Source organism: Chinchilla lanigera, unplaced genomic scaffold (genome assembly GCF_000276665.1).
Source record: "Chinchilla lanigera isolate Chin_1 unplaced genomic scaffold, ChiLan1.0 scaffold00096, whole genome shotgun sequence".
Classification (NCBI taxonomy): domain Eukaryota; kingdom Metazoa; phylum Chordata; class Mammalia; order Rodentia; family Chinchillidae; genus Chinchilla; species Chinchilla lanigera.
The window spans coordinates 592741-607286 of record NW_004955497.1 but is presented as its reverse complement, the minus strand read 5'-3'; the positions used below and the strand labels follow the sequence as shown (position 1 = coordinate 607286).

At 40.5% G+C, this 14546-nt stretch overlaps 1 protein-coding gene across 1 annotated transcript in view; it reads left to right on the top strand.

Moving 5' to 3' along the window:
* Positions 1–14546, top strand: part of Pspc1 (paraspeckle component 1) — a gene marked incomplete at its 5' end in the record, with an annotated part of 67208 nt that overhangs the window by 34599 nt on the left and 18063 nt on the right. The window contains 1 exon segment of the mRNA XM_005406291.2: positions 6217–6322. Coding sequence (XP_005406348.2) covers positions 6217–6322 — 106 coding nt within the window.

Here is a 14546-nt window from a genome sequence, read left to right as displayed (position 1 = left end):
CACAGGGTCACCTCGCAACCTGGGTATTTACACAGCTGAAGCAAAACCAGCACTGCATAGTGAACTTCCAACATTGTCTTAAGTGAAATTATCTCCTTTCAGACGTTTCAGGGACCTCAGTGTTCCCACACCTTTGTTGAGACCCGAGAGAAAGGTAGATGGTCTTACCCGAGTTGGAGTGGTGGCGGGGCAAGGCATGAACAGAATCCTTCCCCTTCGGCCTGAGAATTTGCCCTGCAGTTAACTTCTGGACTCTGCTTTCTGGAAAACAGATGAAGATGAGTGTGTAACTTGTCTCTGGGGTTACGGCCAAGGTTAGAAGACCCAGGTGGTAACTAGCATTGGGACTGGCCTCCTGACAGGACACATGTCCTGAGATCTTGCACAGATGGAAGAGCAGGACTAACACACACAGGCCATTGATGGTGACATCACAGCTTTTGGTAGTTGAGTCAGTTGGCCCATGTTCTTGAGGCCCAGCAGCTGGGACTGCTTGTCAGATTCCTGCCTGTACTAAACGAGGTTCGTTAAGTGAGGACTTGAGTACCGAGCCATCCCTGGGCCTTCATCCAACGTGGAGACCTCACTCTTCCAGCCAGGGGCTGTGCGCAGACTCAGTCCCACTCCCACTCCATGGACTGGGCTATGTGGAAGTAACTGTTTCCAGCACGAGGCGGCCGTGTGGGGTTGAGAGGGCAGCAATACAAAGACAAACAACATCTGTGAATGGTTGAGGAACAAACTGCAAGGGCAGAGCAGCAGGCGTGTGATGGTGAGGGGGGAGGGAGGGAGGGAGAGTCGGGGAAGCCGGTCTGAGGCGGGGACAGAAAGTTGGGGTGCTGTGGGTGTTTGGGAACAGACAGAGACGGCGTAATTAGGGAAAGGAGATGAGCAGGATTCCCCGATCTGGCTCTTCCCCACCCCACCCCACACAGACTTGCATCCTCTTTCGCAGGAATGTTTTGGCTGCATCCCGGGGCCGGGTCACCAGCACCACTGCTGCCCAAGGCGGCCTCCTTGGTCAGCCTTTCTGCTAGGGTGCAGCACTGCACCGTCTGACCGGCTCAGGATGCAGCCCCGACCCGACTCAGCGTCGTCCCTTCCTGGTGGTGCCCGCACCGCTGCGTCTCTCCTTCCTGGTTCCCCGCATTGCTTCCCGAAGGCCTCGTATAGGTCCTTCAGCCCCTCGTCATCCTGCAGCCCCCTCAGGCCTCCTCATGACCTCTCCATCCCCCACCCCCCTGCCCAGTGGGCACTGACTGCAACTGTTTGCAGTTTGTGTTGAAACGGCCTTCAGTGTGGCAAACCCTGTGCACCCGGCCAGCTCAGCAGGGAGCCTCCACCTCGCAGAAACACGAAACCATCACTGCTGGCCAAAGGAGCAGCGGCTGTGGCCGGCCACATCTCAGGAGGTGCTGTGCCCCGTGTAGGGAACACCACGGAGTGTGGGATGGACGATGCACACAAAGCCCCTGGCTCACAGTGCCCACGTCCTCCAGGTCCAACATCCGGATGCGAGCAGGTCTGGTGATTCTGGTTCCAAGATGGGGAGCCAGCCCTTCCTCGGCGTGGAGCAGGAGCGGGTGGTGAGGAGGGCAGGGTGCCCAGCTCGCCCTCTGCTGAGGACCCTTGTGTCCTGATCACCCTTGAAAGGTCTCCACTCCTGATCCTGTCATAATGGCAGCGAGTTTTGGAACGGGCCCTCGGCCATCACAACGCTCGGGGCATACTTGCTCTTCATGAGCACGGGCTTCATTGAAGTTCCCGGGTTCAGTTTCAGCCAAGTGCTGCCTACCCCTGGTGCTTGTGTCCTGGCGAGTCTCAATACCCGACCTGCATCCTGCGGCCTGATCCCAGATCTCTCTGTGCCCCGGCGCAGGTTCTCCACTCCAGGCAACAGCCTGTCTCCCCGCACTCGCCCACGTACCGCATTGACCCAGCGGCCACCCACCGTCCTGGACACCCGCGCTGCCCTTCTCCTCCACAGCCAGGCGTGGGCGCTTTCCTGGAACTGTGCGCCTCACTGGCCCCTGCAGAACAGAATAGGCTCTTTTCTGTCTCATTAATCTCCGTAGTGTGAAATGATACCTTGTGTGAGGGGCGTGTATTATAAAACGTGTTCTGTAAGCAAACACAAGAGTTACACTGTCACCATAAGATGTGCACTAAAAGTCATGAAGATGCCACCCAGCAGTTAGTACTGAGCCGGAGAATTTACTGACACATTATGGCAGAAAACTTGGACATACTAAAAAACAAATATTATTTATTAAAGAGAATAAATACAAAAGAAGAAAAATCATATTTATAGAGAGAAGAAGCTACGTTTAAGAGCGGTGCATTGAATGCAGTGTGGAAAGCAAGAAGTCAACAGCAGAGTCCAGCCCTTGTCTGGGCATGATCCTGCCTCTGGATGATACACCAGATTCTTCTCGGAGAAGTTCAGTCTCTCAGACCGTGTTTGAGGAAAAGAGCCTTGTATGGTGTCCTCCCGCTGTGACACTGATTCTCGGCTCAGCAGAGGCCGGTGTGGGGCTGCACTGGCCTCCCAAGTGGCCTTCCCACCAAGGGCACGCCAGGCAGGTGCCCTTCCTCCAAGGACCGCTGCAGTGGCATTGTGGCTGAGCACCCAGCGTCTTTGGTTGATGACTTGGATTCTGGGCCTGTGCAGCAGAAAACCACTGCGCTATGCTCCGTCCCTTACTGAGGTCGCCTCTGACCTCTGGCTTGGGTGGGATGGGGCTCCTCCATATTTGGCGCCCCCTTTCCCTCTGCCAGTGTCTGTCACACCACCCTGTTGGCCTGAGCATTTTGAGAGCCTGACGAGTGCTCTGTGCTTCCTCCCTAGCTTCCATCCTGCTGAGTGGAAGGCACGTGACTGATTATGGGACGTGTCTGAACTGCTCTTTTCCTCATTTGCACCAGGCAGATGCTTCTCCTCAGGTTTGCAGTTAACCCACTCAACAAATACTTGTTGAATTCAATCCTTCAAGAGATACCTGCTGAGACCCCAGAATACATTACGCTGGAAATCGCAGCCAGGGTCCCTCTCAAGGGAGAGGACAGTGAAAAAGCAAGCTCAGAGGACCTCCAACACGGGCGCTCTGGGAAGACAGGGGATTCTAGGACTGAGAGTTTGCAGGACGAGCCTGGAGCATCTTACAGTGTCAGACGGAAAGCAGGTGGGGCAGAGGATCCAGTGGGAAATGAGCAAATGAAACAGCTCTCACTGACCAAAGTGAAAACAATTGAACATCAAAATAACGAAGTTAATATTGTTTCCAAAGCATAAAGTGAATAGTCACGAGTCTTCACTGGTATAAAAACTCATTGACTGAAAACTCATTGGGTGAAAGGATGCCCATGTGTGGGAGACTAAGAGATGATGACCTGGGTACTCCAGCTTCAGGGCGAGGGAGCCCCACTCCTCACCGCTGAAGTGTGGGCTCAGAGGAAAAACTGTCTTCCACAGCAGAACGTGAGAGGAGGGAGGCAGTAACGTCAGGATGGAGGGACCTGACAGGCCTGCCTCTGCCGGGTGTCCAGGTGGACATCCTGAGGGAGAAGCCGTGTTGGTTCCAGCCTGTGCCTCTGATAGGACGTGAGAAAGTGGCGCTTCTGTGGTCTCCCTCCCAAAACACGTGGTCCAGTCCTAAGGGCCACATCAGACAAACGCCAGCTGAGGGACGCCCTACTAAATGCATCACGGCTTTTTACTGACGGGATAGGCAAATGTAGCTTTTATTTCGAAGCAGCACAGTCCTCCCAGCCAGGCAGATTTGTGGAGATCAGTGACCCTGCTGCCTCCAGCATAACTAGCACTAAGCATGGACCACCATACTCAACATAAATGATTGTTAAAAGCAGTAATAGTAACCCTGTCCTTTTGTTTGCCTTTTTCCTGGCAACAGTAGTATAGATATTCTTTGATGCCTATAGATGCACATGTACTTCTTTGTAACACTTCTGTTCCCTGGCACTAGTGAACCTTAATTGTTGTCCACTTATGCTGATACGTCTTCAGCCTTTGATTTCTAAGTAGTACCACCATATGTATCTGTGTACATCCATCTTTGCACGTCTATGTATATATCTTTGCTCTGTTGTAGTGATATTACTGTTCAGTTTACTGGAAATGAATTTGCACATTTAAAATTATGTTTTAAACATTGCCCCACCACCACAAGTTTATATTCTGTCTGCACATTTGAAGACATGATGTGGAAGAAAAAGTCTTCTTAAAATGTCTCATTAAATTTTTAATGTAGTTTAATGTATCTGGATCAGATTCAGGTGTATTTAATGTTGAAACATTACTTGAAATCATGTTGTGTTCATGTAAAACTTTTTTTTCAGATCACAGAAATATTGAGGGCCCAACGTTTAACACAGTGGTGCAGTGCCTGCCTAGCAAAGTGTGAGGTTCTAAGTTCAATTCCTGGAACCCAAAAAATAAATATTGATGTGGTTATTTAAGGACCACTAATACGTAAAGCACTGTGAACATAAGCGCTAACATACTCTTTGTTTTTGATTGTGGAAATAAAAAACCCTAAATTTTAAAACATGGGAGTATTTCAGTTTTTGGAGGCAAGGTCTTTCTATGTAGTTAAGCCTGGCCTTGAACTCACTGTGTAGCCCAGGCGGACCTCAAATTTGCAGCAGTCCTTCTGCCTCAGCCTTCATGTTCTGGACTTACATACGTGTGTTACCACATTCAGCTGCTTTGGTAGCAGTAAGATTTATGGATGTATTAGTGTGTAGGAAATGGATGAAGTCATTTGTAGGAATATTTCTAAAAATTAGTGTTAGTTGTACTGTGAAGAATTAGACAACACTTTAAATTGGTTGACCTTGAAATGCAGGAATACTGTATTTTTACTCCTGTGAGTATAAGAAATCACCCCGTTAGGGGACTTGTGTTGATAGTAATGTTGTGGAACAAAGAACAACACATCTTCTAATTGAGGATTACATTCTCAATTTTGAACGTAGAAAGGGTTTGTAAGTGTAACCTGAACATGAGGCCTGCAGAAGGGGTGTGGGCTTTGTATAGCTCTTACTCTTTAAATTACTGTTAACGGTTTTTGTGTGTGTATAAGGCACATATATTTGAATTTCCATTGATTTAATGCCAATACTTTGTGTGTCTATTCAGTATTGTTATGTAGGTTTTCTCTCTTGATCATACTATTGTTTAGCAATATGATAGTAATTGGCACACACAGGATTTTTGCTTAAAGATTTACTTGATTTAAGCAAGCTGGCAAACTTTTTCTGGAAAAGGATAAGACAGCAAATATTTTAGGCCATATACATCATAGGATCTTTAACTAATCCTGCCCTAGAGTAGTTTTGTTTTGTTTTTTGTCTTTTTTGAGACAGGTCTCACTATGCAGTTCAGACTGGCTTTGAGCTCACTTTATATCCCAGGCTGGTCTAGAACTCTCAGTGATCCCCCTGACTCATCCTTCTGAGTGCTGGGATTACAGGTGTGTGCCACCAGGCCTGGCTAGAGTAGCTTTTGACAGTAAATTATTGTTCAGGAAAAGTTAATTTACCGGAAGAAGTTCTTGGTAGACAACGCTGTGGGATCTACTCAGTAGGTTGACGACATTGGGCAAAATGGGGTTTGGAAGGCTTCTTCATTCTGCACATAAGAGAATTTGTATCTAGACTGTGTGGTTTGTTTTGTTTCTGTTTTTGTTTTTTGAGACAGGATCTTGCTGTGTAGTTCAGGCTGACCCTGAACTCACTTTGGATTCCAAGATGTCCTCAAACTCTCTGCGATACTCCTGCCTCAGCTTCCCAAGTGCTGGGATTAGAAGTGTGCGCCACCACGCCCAGCTGCTGTGTGGTTCTTTAAGGTGGCTTATTTCTGGATATGTTTTGAGTATCTTTAAAAACTCTGCTGTGCCACTGATAGATCCCAGCTGTTTCTTTTTATAGTGTGAGAGCTTTTTGGAATCTTAATTTTTAAAATGGAAGCATATCACTTTCCTTATGTGTTGTTACTTTGTTTTTAGGTTTATCCTCATTATTTCATTCTTAGTTAGAGTCTTGGAACAGAGTAGAAAAAGGAAGGTAGACTTAAAATGGCAGTCATTCACAGATTTATCATATTGTAATGTATATAGATTATTTTGTATTACATAAAATACAGTACTGCTTTGTGGCTTTTATTATACTAATGAAATTTTTAAAAAACACTTCCAGACATGAAGAGGAACATCGTCGTCGTGAAGAAGAAATGATTAGACACAGAGAACAGGAGGAATTGAGGCGACAGCAGGAAGGCTTTAAACCAAACTATATGGAAAACGTAAGTAAACTACTAGTTAACTGAGTGAATTTGTATTGTCAGGTGGGTGATCTGTATTTGGAAGTTCTTAAACTTTGCTATATATGATAGTGTGTTTTCTAACCTTTCTGAACCTGTCATTTTTAAACTTTTTCTTACTCTTTCAGGTAATAAAATTAGTTTCTGAAAGCAATATTCATGTTTCATGAAGTGGATTTGTGTTTTTGTTTTAACTGATACTTTCAGAAGTGTTCTTAAATTGGAAATTGATACAGCTGTTTTCTCTGGATTGATCTTAACCGTGTACTGATTGAACAAGTCTTTATTTTGGAAGATTTTGGCGATGTACAGAAGGCGACTAGTGTATGCCCGTAACAGTTTTAAACACAGGGTTTATCTTTACACCTGTTTTGTTTCCCAGACTATTTTATGTGACTACTTCACATCAGAGGGTACAGTTCATAAGTATTTTCAGTATGTGTCTCTAAAAGATGAGGTATCTTCTTTTAACTACTTCTTTCATGTATTAAAAATTCTTAGTTCTTTTACCAAAGTCTAACTTTAAGTCTCATAAATATTACTTTTCATTTCTTTTTTGATGTGTCCAGTTTTAGTATATAGTTTTCCTCTTCTTTTTAAATTTTTCCTAATATTTTTTCAAGATTAAGCTTTATGTTGTACAGTGTCTCATATCCTGGATTTTGCTGACACCATTGTAGTGTTTAATACAGTCCTTTTTCTCTGAATTTTCTGCATGTTGCTATTCAAAAGACTTTTATCTCACCAAGGATTTTTTTGCAGAGCATGCTGTTGGGGCAAACAAGACTACTAAATATCTTAAAATGTAGACATGTAACTAACGAATGTTGGCCTTGAAAACTATCTGGTATTATATGGCTATGAGTACTATTTCACATTATTAATCCCTTTTTCTGACTTTCTCTGTCTCCGTTTTCTTTTCCCTAGGCAATTTCAAAACTTTTGTTTAAAGGAAAGAATACTTACATAGCTGGGTGTGGTGGTGCACACCTGTCATTTCAGCATTCTGGGAGATTGAGGCAGGAGGATCACAAATTCGAGACCAGGCTGGGCAAATTAGTGATTTAGTGAGACCTTATCTCAAAAAATAAAGGGCTCAGACCGGATGTGGTGGTGCATGCCTGTAATCCCAGCACTCAGGGAGGCTGAGGCAGGAGGATCTTGTGAGTTGGAGGCCAACCTGGGCTAGAAAGTGAGCTCAAGGCCAGCCTAAACTGCATAGCGAGACCCTGTCTCAAAAAGACTAAGTAAATAAATAAATAAATGACGGCGGCTGAAGTTCAGTGTAAATACCCTAGATTGAGTCTCCAGTTTCGGGGGGCAGTGCATAATGTAAAATGAATCCTAACTTACAGAACAAGAAATACTTATCTTCCTGTCAAGTAAATATGTTTTAAAAGAAAATTACTTAGCATATAAATATAATTAGAAAAACTTTTCATGTGAGGCGTGGTGGTACACGCTTGTAGTCCCAGCACTGGGAAGGCTGAGACAGAAGGATAATCATGAGTTTGAGGCTGGCCTAGGGTACATAAGTGAGTTCAAGGCCAGCCTACACTACATAGGAAGATGTTGTCCAAAAAACCCCAAAAAACCAGAAACAAACCTTTGATGATTTTATGTGCTATAAGATTGAGTGTTAAATTGCACTATCAAATTACTTACGAGTTTTAAGCATTATAAATTGTGTTGACTAATTTCTACCTTATTTTGATTACTTTGTATTTCTTTTTTTTTTCCTGGAACTTAGCCCTTGTTTAAAGTCATGTTTTAGGCCTTAGTTGAGGGTTTTTTGGTGGTTACATTTGCACATAAATTCTACTGCATCTACCAGTGTGAGAATGTGGTATAAAAGAAAATGGAATATTAAAAATTTTTAGGCCCAGTAGCAATTACTTGTGGTTTTGTCTTCTAATATAATCCTGTGTAAGCCATCTGTGATAAAAATTTCTTATAGGAAATTGTGCATCTTCATAATTTACTGCACTGTGGTAAAAGGCTGTGGTAGTAAAATTGATGGAGTTAACTAATATTTTTCTGACGTGAATTTTACATTTTGGTGTAAATCTATAGGTAGGTATTTATAAGAACCTTATATGTGTGAACAGTCACTTTAGGGGACTAGATGGAGATGATTAAATACAATGTGTCCTGCTAGACTTGATTACATTGTGTATGTCATAAATTCAGTTGTAGACTGTAATCTTTGAAGTAAGTTACAGTTAAACCCTACACCAGTATTATGTTTACTGCCACTTGGTATAAATATAATTAATATCAGAGAGTTTTAATTTTAAATTGTTTGGGAACATTGCTGCATTTTAAAATAGCATTATTGCAAATTCTTATTTTAATGTAAAACTTTCTGCATTTAAAATTAATTATTATTGGAAATATTTTATAGATGTCTAAAGAATGGTCAGAATAGATGAATTTGATATTTCATATTACTCATGCTTGGTTTCTGCATTTCTAAAGTAGCCTATTTATTTTTATGCAAGATTATGCTCTCAGTAAAGAGATGATAATACATTTAAATATTAAGATACCTTATTTTCAAGGAGTTGCAGAAATAGTTTTTCATACTTGAAGATCATAAATGATATCAGTTTGGCTAGAGCAGAAGTCAGCAATCTGTAGCCTTGAATTATAGTCCATTTTCACAATATCCCGCTACCAACATAAGGATGCTATTTGAGTTTTTCAGGAGTGATTGATAAGGAGAAGGAAGCTTAACATAGTGATCCTCCCGGAGCTGAGATAGGCGTTAGGCCTGAGTCTAGGAGTTCCATGCCAGCGTGGTAACGTGTTGCAAGTCTGAGCCCCTCAAAGGAAGAAGACAGACTTTTTGGCGGAAAGTAACTTTGCTCTGTAGGTCATTAGAGAAAATGTCTTTGGAACCCTGAGGTAGAATACTTTCGTTTTTTGCTGTGTATTATCATTTATGTTAGCTTTACATGAAATTTACTATGCTCACAATTTTCTGAAGAGCAACCATACCTTCAGTAGTATATACATGAGCTATGATAATTCCTGTGACAATGGAATTAAATATTTGGGAGAAATATTATCTATTCTGATTTTAGTTTAGTTTTTAAATGTTGATTAGAAATTATGTGAAGAGACAGGGCTTTCATCATTTTGGTGTCAGTTTTATTTAGTTCTAGCCTCATAATGATTCATTTTAGTATAAGGTATTTAAGCACTAAAAGAAATACTAAGAAAAGCTCTTTGGATGTATCTACTATTTTGTGTTATAGGAAAACATTGTTAATAGGAGTACATTAAGGTAGTTGGTTCACTTAGTCTGCCTTGAGAGAACACTAAAGAAAATTGTAATCCTTGTCTGTTTGTTTTAAAGGTTTGAAATTAGGCCCTCTTATGTGCTTTCTCTTTTTTCACTGTTCAGTTTAAAGTGAGGAATCAAATGGTAAGTGTTCAGTTTGCCCAAGTAATGATAATAGAGTTTCTTGGTTAGTTGTTACATATAATCTCTTGTTTCTTTCTCGTCTTTATTAGATGTATTCCAGTACAACTAAGAGTATGGCTTGTGAAATACAAAATTATTACATTTTTTATCTGAGTAACAATGTTTTCCAGTGCAACAAAGGATGAGGGAAAACACCAAATCTGGTCATACTTTTCTTGTCAGCCTTCAACTTGATTTTATTATATACAGGAAGTCCCGGCTTATGAATGAGTGTCATTCTGGGAGAACATTCATATGTCAGATTCATTCTTATTGGCTAAAGTGAGTGTTAATACAGTACCTCTATGAAAGTTTGCAACTCAAATGTTTGTAAGTCAGGGATTTACTGTATATGGGAGTATGCTGTTAAGATTTAAGGATATAAGTCAGTACCTTGTCTCTCAATGTGGCATTATTTAATAATTTAATTGTCTTTAGCAAATCAAGCTTTGATCATTGCTCTTGCAATTATAAATTAAACATGTTTTTCATTCTTGCAGAATGTCATACTTTTGACTACTTAAAGGATGTATACATCTTAAGTGTTTTATTACTTTTAGGTTTATTTTTATCAGTGTTGAGTATATTTGATCTTTTTCTAGATAGTATTTACTAAGTTCAAATTTTCTACCACATGTTACAGCTTTTGGATACATAGTAGTTTATCCAGAACCGAGAATTTTTTGATTCCTTGTGATTGTTTTCATATTAGATTGCTTCAGTTACTGTAGATTAAGCAGATTATTAGTATTTGTGACAAGAGTTTACATTGGATTAAATCTTGGAGTAAACATTGCATTTTGGGAAAATGTTAATGTGATAAAAATGTTCAAATATCAGTCTAGAATTCTAGTTTTTGTAATTGTATCATATTGTTATAAAATACTTTGCTTAGGAAATTTGGGCAGTCTTTAGTTTGGATGGTAGTATTAAAACCCGAGGAGTTTCTTTTGGGGTTTGGTAAAGATTAATGTTTGCTTTTCAGTAAAGAATAGTATTTCATATCTTTCCATTATCCTGCATTAAATTAAATATGTACCTAAGCTGGTATTTTAGTGACGATCTATAATTGAGAACAACCTTGGATGCTCAGCACATGCACATAATAAACTTGGAGATGAAGGTGTATTATATGTTAAGGGAACAATTTGATTTTGTTTTGTTCCTTTGTCAGAGGTGTTTCATTGTAGCACCCAGGGGTATGTAATGGTGTGGGCAGAAACATGAAGAAAATACATTCAAGGACCCAGGGTGTGGCCCAGTCAGAGAGCATGTATTTAGTATATGTGAGGCCCTGGATCAATCCCCAGCATCAACAACAACAACAACAAATATATATATATATTTACAACAACAACAACAAATATATATATATATTTACAACAACAACAACAAATATATATATATATTTACAACAACAACAACAAATATATATATATATATATATATATGAACATATCTGGAGGCTACTGGTTTTATACCTCTTATAAATGGGCAGTATCTTTGAAACACTCAGGGGAACCTTTTAAAAGTGTGGACCCCAAGTCTTACACCTAGACATTGATTTTTACTATGTGTAATCAGAGCAATTCTGATGTGTTATTCTCCATTGCTTTTGGGGGTGTAGATCTAGTAATTGCCAAATTTCAAATGTGTTTGTGAAATTTAAAAAAGAAAAGTACCCAGCATCTGGTAGATATTTTGATTCGGCAGGTCTATGCTGGAGATGTAGTCACTTAAAAATACCTAACACCTGCAACTTCTAGGAGGCAAGGTTTGTATTGACTCCTGTTTTCAGTTTAGAGTTGGCTGGTGGAAGGGCTTGCCAGGGAGGCAAGCTGCTCACATCATGGTGGCCAGGACGTAGAGAGTGAAGGAAGGAACTGGGAAGAGCTAACCCTCCCATCGCATACCCCCAGTGGCCCACCACCTCTGACCGCTGCCACCTCATACATGGTTAGCTTGGTGTCCCATGGGCCACTCACCTTTCAGAAACTGTGCCTGTGAGCTCATGAGGCTCATGGGAGACATCTTGATGGAACCTATGACAAGAGAGATAGGTTCTGCATTTTTAAAAGTTGTACACTGCTCTTTTTTTTTGGTAGGAAAGTTTGAAAATCACTGACCCTATGTTGAAATAAGAATGGTAGTAGTTGAAGTTTTTATGGGTCTTGGGAGTATGAGTGAAGAGGGGACATGGTGTTGCATGGGGATTTAGTATTTTTACAGAACACAATCTAAATAGAACATTACACTGTATGAATAGTCCCTTGTGTATTGGGGTATGGCAGTCTTGAATTGAGCTTTCAGACTTCATATGCAGGCGAGATTGTCTCAAATAATGTATTAAGTTTTAGTTTTTATCTAGACCAACAGTATGCCAGTCTCAGTTAGTATGCCCCCTTTTGTAGATAGAATTTCATTATAACTGTGTGTTTCATTTGTTTGTTAATGGTTTCTTTGTCTTACAGACACTGAGCTGAGTAGTTGTAATACAGTTATGTGCAAGGCAAAGCCTAAATATTTACTCTCTTTACTGGAAATGTTTGCTGAGCTCTGATCCAGAGCCAATCTGAGAATTGGGGGAGAGTCCATAAAAACGGGATCATGTGAAATATAATGCAAATTAATTAATTTGTGTTTTCTTTCCAGTGCTTTTAGAAGGCTCACTGAGCAGACCACCTCATACCGTACCTAGATCCAAGTTTCCTGAGGAATCCAAATTAGTGTGCTGAAGGTTTCATTAATAGTTTTGGTTCTAGAGCAGAGCAAAAGTTATGGAAGAACTGGTAAAGTGTTACTCTCATACTTTAATTCCTTGGAGTTTCTAAGTCAGTTGAGCTTTAGTCAGTAGAAGTATAAAACTTTATTCTTTCAAATGTTTCCTCATCTTGATCAGTAGTGTCAAATTTGGCCTTTTATTTAACTAGCAACTTCTTTAGTCAGTCTCTTTTCCTGTTTCCTGTATGGGCATTGTTTCCCTTACTCCTTGAATTTAATTATAACTTGATTTCTTCTAGTATGACATACGCAGAACTCAAAACAGAAACTCTATGCAGTAATCAGATTTCATGAATGAGTGCTTACGGAAATTATCCCTATTGATTTTTACTGATGAGAGGTAGAAATTTTTTCAAATAGTTGTGAATTTTTGAGAGAAGTCGCTAGTTTTGGTTTCTGCCTTGACCATCCTTCTACTGTACGTTAGTTATCTCTAACAATTTATTTTGCACTGGAAAATTTTCTTGGCAGGGAGGGGATTCTAGAACACCTCAAGCGTTCGAATAAATGACATTTTTCAACTGCTTTTTATGCCGTTCTCATCATCCTGTGGGAATAATTGAAGAACTGTATTCTGTGGAACTTGTTGTTAGGTTTAGGTGCAGTCTGCTGAGCACTGACTAAATATGGTTGGTATATTGTAGCCCAGTCTTGTGAGCTAGGACATCCTGATGAAAATCAAAATGGATAATACAGCAGTATTACAGTGATCTCATTGTATGTTGTTACAACGAATTCTCATTAATACGTTTTCATTTATTCACCAAAATAGTGAATTACTACAAGCTAAGGACTTTCTTTGAATATTTGGGGTGGTACATAATTTCAACTTGATACAGACTTTTACAGTCTTTGAAAACAAGAAAGATACAAATTTGTAATGTTTCTACAAGTTCTATAAACGTCTATACAAAATCTTTGAGAGTTTGATTTGGGATATTTCAGTTGTAAGTATGTGTCAGTTTTAACTATTTGAATTTTTTATCACTTCTCAAGAAATTATTTAAAAGTTACAATAGTATTTAATCATGTAGGGGAAACTTAAATGTTTTTCTCCAAATTGAGACAGAATGAATATGGATACTATTTAAAATTTTTTTTATGACACACAAAATGGCCTTTTATGATTCTAAATAATGTTATTGCTGGGTGTGGTAGCACGTGCCTGTAATCGCAGCACTGGGGAGGCTTAGGCAGGATAATTGCCAGGAGTGCACTGGGTCACGTAATGAGTTGAAGCACACCCTAAACTGCATAGTGAGACTGTGTCTTGGATAGACAGATGGATGTACCTTTTCTCTGCTCTATCATTCATATTTAAAAATCTTTCATGGGCTGGGCATGGTGGGGCACACGTGTAACCCCAGCACTCAGGAGGCTGAGGCAGGAGGATCCTCCAGAGTTTGAGGCCAGCCTGGGCTACATAGTGAGTTAAAGACCAGCCTGAACTACACACTGAGACGGTCTCGAAAAAAGCAAACAAAAAAACCTTTTATGCATTAAGCCAGATGGAAATAATTCTCTCACATCGTAACACCTTTTAATCAGAAACACTTCATTATACTTGAGTATTTCTGTGCCATTTTAAATGACTTCATGAGAAGTTCTTAATCCAGAGTATTTTCCTTTTTTTTTGAGACAGGGTCTTGCTATTCTGTAGTTTAGGCTAGTTTTGAACTCACTACGTAGCCCAAGCTGGCCTTGAACTGGAGGGGATCCTCCTGCTTCAGCCTCTCAAGTGCTGGGATTATAAGGGTATGCCATCATGCCGGGTTTCCATCTTTCTCCTTCTTGAGAAAATGTATACAGAGTCATTCATATTTTACCTCTGACTCCTTGCCTCTGTGATTCTTCTTGTATTCAACCATTTATTTGTTTACCAGGTTGCAGTCTTAATTTTTTTTTTTTTTTTTAGTTTATTGTGCCTTTTTTGAGATTGGAAATCACAGACATCAT